The 8,430-nt window shown below is 35.9% G+C and overlaps 1 protein-coding gene across 1 annotated transcript in view; it reads right to left on the reverse strand.

Moving 5' to 3' along the window:
* Positions 1-739: 739 nt before the first annotated feature.
* The window catches only part of LOC112143839 (FXYD domain-containing ion transport regulator 3), an 11,813-nt gene continuing 4,122 nt past the window's right edge, over positions 740-8,430 (reverse strand). Inside the window, exons 2-8 of the mRNA XM_024268048.1 lie at positions 4,074-4,125; positions 3,459-3,488; positions 3,228-3,251; positions 2,869-2,943; positions 2,727-2,763; positions 2,593-2,636; positions 740-1,613 (exon numbers count right to left, since the gene is read on the reverse strand). Of these exons, the coding sequence (XP_024123816.1) occupies positions 1,594-1,613; positions 2,593-2,636; positions 2,727-2,763; positions 2,869-2,943; positions 3,228-3,251; positions 3,459-3,488; positions 4,074-4,125 (282 nt within the window). The 3' untranslated portion in view covers positions 740-1,593. The remainder of the gene's footprint in view (positions 1,614-2,592; positions 2,637-2,726; positions 2,764-2,868; positions 2,944-3,227; positions 3,252-3,458; positions 3,489-4,073; positions 4,126-8,430) is intronic.

Consider the following 8,430-nt stretch of genomic DNA (forward strand, 5'->3'; position numbering starts at 1 on the left):
TGAATGGTTTAGCACCAAAATACATGACTGACCTCCTGACCCAGTATGTACCAGCCAGACCTCTCCGGTCATCTGGATCCGGTCTTTTATCAGTTCCTAGAGTCAGAACTAAACATGGAGAAGCTGCATTCAGCTTCTATGCTCCACAGATCTGGAACAGACTTCCAGAAAACCTTAGATCAGCTGAAACACTCAGTGTATTTAAATCCAGGTTAAAGACTCACCTGTTCTCAGCTGCATTTGATTAATATGTATTCAAAAGTTTACATCTGCACTGTCTATCTATGCTTGTTTTAAATTAAAATCTTTTTACTTTTTTTATTTTAAAGATCAAATTTTTACCATTTATTTTGATTGTTTCTTTTAATGTTTTATGTAAAGCACTTTGAATTGTCTCAGTACATGAAATGTGCTATACAAATAAACTTGCCTTGCCTTGTTGCAGCATTAAAATCTGTTTATTAGCAAAATTAAACGAATTACTTAAAAAAAAACAACAAAAAACAGATTTATACAATTAAATTTGTAGTTCATGTTGTTAAATAGTGTCTAGATTTACAAATAAACCATTTTAGGCTTTACAGAAAATTTGGTTTACATAAAATACGTACGAGAACTAATTGACATATATCAATCAAGTTAAATTAAGAAATCATCACAAACACTGCTTTCTACATAAATCTTTAGTTTGTAACTGTATTAAAAAGTATTTTTGATAAATAAAGAACTTGAGACAAAATAGAATTTTAGTGTTTATTAAAAATGTATATTACTCAAGTCAGAGTAGTGCAATACATCCATCTACACAGATCTTACAGTGAGACCCATTCTCCTAAATGTTACATTTCCTTTATAGCAACAAATCAGCACAATACAGTTCAGTACACTCCTCCATAAAGCTAAACACGTAAATGAATAAACACCAACATCAATCTAATCCCTCACAACTACAGGAAGTCGATATTTATGACATGAAGTGAAGACATTAAAAAAAGGTTAAAGCTGGTCAGGCGGGAGACTATTATCTACACTGATGTTTACTTTAAATGTAGACTATATGAGAAAGGAAGGCATGTCAGACAAAGCTACAGTGTGTAGATATTAAAGGTCATTTTTGGTTATAGTCCTTTTTTTAAAATCCCTTTCACTTCATCTTTTCTGGAATCAAACGTTTGGGCCAAAAATGGTTAAAAGTCCAGATTTCTCAATGTTCTGCCAGAGTTCAACTCATGAAAGTAACAGACTCACATGTGAAGATTGCAAATGGATTTAAATTTGCTGACTGGTTCAAGATAAACCTCATCCAGCTCTGCTGCTTTTTCTTACGTGGTTCTAGGAGGTAGGAGGATTCAAAACTAGTTTAAAAGCTGAAAATGCATTTGTAAGGGGCTGCATCCGTACGCATAGAGGTACAGGCTGCAGATGAGAAGCTGACTTTTTAGCTCCACACCATAGATCAGGCGCGAGCCGTCTACTTTGTGTTTGACTTCGCATAAGAACAAAAAGCGTCTTGTCCGGTCAGATGAATCTGGCGGCTGTTCTTCTGTTTTCTGTCCGTTGCACGTTTGAGAAGGTGATGTTGACTGTTGGAGCTTAGCAGTTGCAGGCTCGACCTGTACACAAACAAAAAGTCAAGGAAACTGTTAAAATTGATGCATGACACGACTACCTTCCGTATACAAACAAGCATTGAGTCATATAAACAATATTAGGACAAATTAAATTCACAGAAGCCCTGTGGCCACACAAAAACACACATTTTCCATAGAGGCTGCTTGTGTGTTTTACCTTCATAAGAGCTGCTGGATTTTTCTATTTAGTAACATCCCGTGAAGTCAAAACTTCAGCAGAGATATGCATTTTTAAGTAAGTTTTAATCAGAGCACGTTTAGAAAAGTACAAAAAAAATTGCACTTCATAAAACACAGATTTTTTTATCTTTATGTGTTCTGCTAACCTTTAATCTAATGGTTTTTAGGAATCACCAATTGTAGTTGAAATATTTTCCAATTTATCAGGAAGCACCTGCATATCCTCAGGTCTTCACAGGTTAAACCGGACCATTATTCTTGTTTTATTAACTGCGCCCAACTCTAAAGCACAAAATGGCAGCATATAACACGGTCCTCTCCCCCGTCTGCGCCTAAGGGGCACCCCGTGTCCCACCACCTGTTCAACAGCGAGGTACGTGGCATCTCAGCGGCGCTCTATGAGGAGTTTTCCACTCAGCGTTAGCACGCATGTGTGTGACATAAGGCTTTTTGCCGTGAAGCAGATGGACAGAGTAAATATAACTTTGGACCTTGGCAGTGTGCTCAGGGAGGGAACGACAAACAAAATAGTTCAGAAGAAACGTAGCAGTGCCTCTGAAAACCACGATGGAGTGTAGGGTTGTCTTAAAAAAAGGAAGTTTTGTTTTGCACAGATGATCTGTGAACAAAATATTCCTTTTCAAATTTATGTATCGACTTCCACTTCAAAAATATCTTATTGTGTAGTTCAAAATCATAATTTTTTCACTGGAAGCATGTAAGACTGACTGAGAGAGTTTATGTCTCTCCATCAGTTAAACCTTGTTTGTCGCTGAAATACCTTCATCAGTGAGCATTGCCTGGGCATTGCTTCCTGTCCTCCTCCTGCACACAATGGGAACAAAAACAAAGAGTTATTAGCTAAAAGCTTCCGTTCCAGCACTAAAAGGGTTCTTCAATGGGAGTAATAATGACCTCTTGTCCTGGTTGAACTTGCACCTGCAGTGGCCACCTACAAGAGAAGAGAAGCGCCGCTTATGGACACCGGAGAATATGCCAAAGACTGTTTTTGAGGTCGCATTTGTGCGTTTATGTGTGTGTTTGTGACACATCTTACTTAGCAGGATAGTGATGCCAATGAGACAAAGAACTGCAGCAAGAATGAGGCCGCCGACTCGCAGTCTGTGGTAGTCTGAGAGCAGAACGTGTGGTAAAAAAAAGAATTATTCACAAAAACACATTCAAATAAGTCATTTAATTATAATAAATCTCTTTTAAAGCTGTTTAGATTTAAAAATATGACTTCAGGGCTAAATAAAGGGAGGGAACTCAGTATTAACAAATGACAACAGATGAGTTAAAAGTAATCAGAGGGAAAAACACAAGTATTATACTGATTTAGTTTTACTCCTAGTAGTTCTTTGTGATATTTGTTATATCTTTTTGCTGAAAAAATGCAGAATAATGTTGAATTACCAAAGTTGAAGGGGTCATCCTTTGCTGAAGAAATTAAGAGAAAAAAAAACATTACAAGCTGTGATATACAATAAAAGATGACCATAATTGTTTAATTTAGTTCAAAAATAATGGCACTGAAAAATAATATAATTACAACATTGAAATGTATTTAAATTTGTGTAAATACAAAAACAAGAAAATGCAGTAAAGCAAAAGTTAAAAAAGAATGTTTAGCTGTATAATACTAACCATTCTCGTCTGCAAACACTAATGATATGACTGTAGGAGAGAAACAGAGACATATTAGCATGAACAAATGCAGCTGATGCTGTTTGTTAGTCCTAAAAGTGTTCCTAGTGGTCTTTATATTATTCTGTTTTTAGGGTACATAAAAAAAAAAAATAAACAAAAAAAAAACTGTTGTTTAAGGTCAGTTTCTGCAGAGCGGCAGTACTTCATTAGAAATTCACCTCTGAATTGTGGGCGGGGCTGTTGAAGAGGAACTAAACCAGCGCTTACATCCCACAATCCTTCTGTTTACTGTGTCCCGCTAGCCTACAGCCCCTCACACCCCCACAGCTTTTGAAACTGTATTTTGTCATGTGCCCCAACCACCTTCGAGCTCTCTGAACTAGAAGGGGAGGGGGGATGGGGTTGCTTAGTACCATCAGACCCTCAGAGATCTCAGAGGCAAATTTCTAATCTAATGCCACTCGCAGAACTATTTCCAAGAAAACGGCACAATTTTTTGATTTTGACCAAAAACGGCGCAATCATGATGAAAAAGCCACAAGGAAGGCTTTTGAAATATCCCAAAGGGTGAGACTTTAATCAGAAATGACGGCTCCACAGATTTATCCTTACGTGTCATCAGCACCAAAGCGCAGATCTTTGTCATCTTCAGATTTGCGGACATCTGTAATAGAAGAAGAAAAATGGAGCTGTTGGTTAGTCAACATTTTTCTTGCATTCACGATGAATGAATTAGATTCCCATCACTGATGAGAAAGAACATTATCCTCTGAAAGGCTTTTGTTTCATGGGGATAATGACGTTATGGACAGTTAAATGCAATCTAGAGTCAGAGACTAAAAATACTTTTAGAATACTTTGGTTAAACCTGATCCAACCACGATGACTATGATTAATATTTCATTGTTTTAAATATTTGAACTGTCAGTTTAGATTAATAAAGTGGCTGATAGATGAAAACACTCAAATGCACAGAGATGAGAGGTTGGTTTGAACTAAGTGCTCAGGGGGAGGTTTTATTCATCTTTCTCAACCACTTTATGGTCATTTCAAAGCTTTAAAGCCTCAGTTGTCATTTTTATTTTTAAGCAAAGTTATTTTTTTCTTACATTATAGCTGACAGAGAAAATAAATCCATGTAAATATGTTTACAGTCCTCCCTATCCTTTAAGTTATTTCTGTCCATTTTTTAAAATTTACTTATCTACTTTTTATTAGTGTAAAAAATGTTAATTGTGCCTTTTAAAACCAGAATTAAAATATGTTGTGTAACAAAATAGAGCCGTTCACAGATCACACTTTAATATCTGCCATGCTGAGCAACACCAGTGGAAAAACCATGTAGACCAGGAGGAAACCGGCTTAAAAACAAAGCAGATATTTTCCATTTACTGTACTTTTTCCACTGAGGGCCCACCACAGAGAAGAGCACACACCCCAAAGCTCCTTTTATTTAGATGTTTGAAGAAAATGTGACTGCTGAGCGAAAGAAAAGTGCCCAATCGGATGTTTGTGTGATAACAATCTGAATAGAAGACGAGGGGTCAACTGCAGCGTGATCCCTGACATTTGTAGAGATGAGAAAATGCAGAACAAAAATGATATTTTTGAAACAAAAATAAAAACAGATTAAATAATTTTTTTTCCTGAAGAAAAATTTTGGAGCAAATTTATAAACCAAATTGTTTTACTACAGCCAGAAAGTTGGTTTCATCTCAAATTAAAACATGTAAGATTTCTTTTGGAGAAAAAAAAAAAAGAACTTCAACCAAACTTTATCTTCAGTTTGATTGGAAATTCTGCCTCCTCTTAAACCGTGTTTTGCTTATGATGTATATTTTAATAAATTATATAAGCAAATATATACATATATTGTTATTCATTTTACTACACTTCTATGGACAGCAAAAGCATAAACCCATTCTTCAAGGTCCAGCAGGTGAACTGTATAGATGGGGTTTTTCAGAAATTCAGAAAATAGCTCTAAATAACTCGTACTTTCAGAGTTTTTTTTTTTTAGCTTTTATGACTTTCTAGATGGTTCTAAGGTTTTAAATCAATCAAAAAGATCAGAGAAGACAGCAGTGTAACCGTTTCCATAATACAGAAAAAAAAACCTTAATGTTTCTTAAATTGTTTTCTGGTTTTATAAACTTAAGAACATGAAATATACACAACCATTCTTCCAGAACTTTATTTGTTTTGTACTCAAGTTTTAATTTAAATAAAATGTGACATTACACGAGTTGCAGTTTTAATGGATGTGCTCAATAATGATAAAAAACAGCAAATTAAAGACTCACTCACTTGTGTTGTTGCTGTTTTTAATGCATTTTGTAGCATTTTTCTGATGATGGAGCACATAGATAAAGAAAACTAAGATTAAAACTTAATTTCTAAGTATTTCTTCATTTAAACCTTTATGAATTAGGAGCAGGAGAAAAAGTAATTTGAAAAAGCCTGTAGCAGTGACATTCTGAAGCATCCATTCGCAGGAAAATAGAAGCATATAAGTCTTTGTCCCCCTCATCTGAGCTGGCACCCGTCTCTAAACTATACGGCTGGTTAACGTCCATATTACTTGTCCTTTTTATGCCATTGGCAATATTAGCGATACAGAGTATAAACAGATGGATGATGGGATGTGAGGGCAGGCTTACTCTGGACAAACAGTGCCTCCCACAACTCAGATGCAAATTTCTGCAGAATGTGTTCTAGAAAACACTTTTTTGTTGTTTTGACCAAAAACAGCATAACCATAATTAAAAGACCACTGGGAGTGCTTTTAAAATAGATCAAAAGATGATCAGAGTGGGACTTCAAATAAATGTTTCTGCCCTAGAATGATCTAGCACTTGTTAATACAAAAGCGAAACAAGTGTCCTTTAGTTTAAAGTGATCCCACTAAAGGATATTGTGTAAATAATTCCTCCTTCCGCGATCGCTGGTGGGAGTTTGGCATTGAAAAAGAAAGAGAAGAGCAGGATGATTGCTTCTCTCCTGGTGCCTCCCCACAGCAACCCTAGGCCAGGCGGGGGGAATGCAGAGAATGGGAATCGAGCCAACATGCAGTGGAGAAGGGTTTAGAGAAGGAAAAGAGAGCTGGGAGGGACAACGAACTAAGACAAACAGGAAAAAAAGACACGGAGCAAACTAAATTAAGGTGAGACTGTTTAAAGGTCAGGAGGAGGGGAGTAAAAGAAAGATGGCGCCTCACCGCTCCTTTACCAAGACCCCATCTAACAAATGTTTGTGCTGGGCGGGGCTGGAGAGAAGTGCTGGAGCAGCCATTCAAACCATTGTGTTCATGCAAACACAAGATTCCACCTGTTGGTCAGTGTGGTAAACAAATTCATTTTACTGGATTCAATCTTCCATATTTCTATCAGGTCAACTTTAACTTTAAAGCGGTCACAGATTTAGAAAACAATAAAGTTTTCATTTCACACAAACATTTGACCAGTTTTTCATCCACTGTGATAAAATCTGTAAATCATTTTCAGTTGAACATTTTATTCAAGCATTTTTTTTTTTAATTTAGTCTTTATTATTAAAGTTTTGATATAAAAAAGAAGCAAATATCACGACCAGATGACTTACAAATTAATTTATCTTTATTTAAAAAAGAAAAAAAGCTTTTATTTCAGCTCAACTTTAAGTGTAGCTTTATGTTTTCTGCTGTTTTTGAGCAAATACTGGGAAACGCTTGCAGATTTTCTGTCTGCACGAGCTCTGTAGAAAACCACTCAGCTCTGCCTGAAGCTGGGATAAAGACTTTTCTGTTCTAGTTGTGGCACAATACTCTCCTTTTTTCTTTCTCTTTTCTGTTGTTTTTAGCTCTCACAGCATCTTTTTCCCTCCTATCTGGTGTCCTATTAACAAATTTTTTTCTCCACCTCTGTTTTCCCGGTTGTACCGAGGTTTCATCTTTAACTTCTTTGATTCCACTCACTCTCCAAATATTTAAAGAGCCGCATATTTGAGACAAACCAACAACATTTTTTATGAAGTGTATCAAGTAAACCTACAAAGTATTATTTTTTAAGATATAAGAATTAGAAATGAAAAATATACATTTTAACTAACAGTGTTCCCTTGTTTTGGACTAAATTTTAAGTTTCTGAAAGCTTTATTAATTTTGAGACAGATTGTTTTGCAATATCAGTGGCTATCGAGATCTCGCAAAAGTAGGCCGAGCAGCGCAAAGTGTATCAAGTGCTAAATATTTGTCCCTCAGAAATAAAGACAAACTACAAAGTTTGAAGATGATTTCTACACTGCAAGTGGAAACATCTAGTCTACAACCTTAGTTTTCAAATGTATTTGTCATCAGCTCTGCTAACAATGTACGATATTTACAGTGACGGGGGCTTTTGAGAATGTACGCAGTGCTGCTGCCACCTACTGGTGAACTATAAAAGTAGCTTTTTTTGGAATGCATATTGTAGATTATGATTCCGACAACAGTGCTGAGGCCATATTTAATGGATTTTTGTAAAGGGGCTCTGACTATGTGGGTCACACTTTGGACATGTCAGTGGATATATATTTCTTAGCTTTTTTTTTTTTTGGGTCAACGAGTGGCCTAAAATAGTTACCACTGATGTTAACTCATTGTCAACTAAATGACAGGAGGTCCTCAGAAACCTGTAATTCCTTTCTAGTACATGCAAGTCTATCCAGTTGTGTCTGTAGATCAACTGCTTCAGGATGAACACAAACATCTGCTTTTAGATATTAAAATGCTGTAAAACATTGAACATCTTTGCATGTTATCATCTCTATAAGTTGGATCTTCCTAGGTTTTTTGACAAAATAAAGCATCAAATTGAAGATTAAAAATGAATTAAGGATATACTGTTTAAAGTTAGTCTTGCATCCTATCTATTTAAGCTACTGTTTCGCTTTAGAAATGCTTCATTTCCTGAAACACTTCGACTCACTTTTGCTTTGGTGCCTATTTGTTTTT

Source organism: Oryzias melastigma, linkage group LG16 (assembly GCF_002922805.2).
Source record: "Oryzias melastigma strain HK-1 linkage group LG16, ASM292280v2, whole genome shotgun sequence".
NCBI classification, from domain to species: domain Eukaryota; kingdom Metazoa; phylum Chordata; class Actinopteri; order Beloniformes; family Adrianichthyidae; genus Oryzias; species Oryzias melastigma.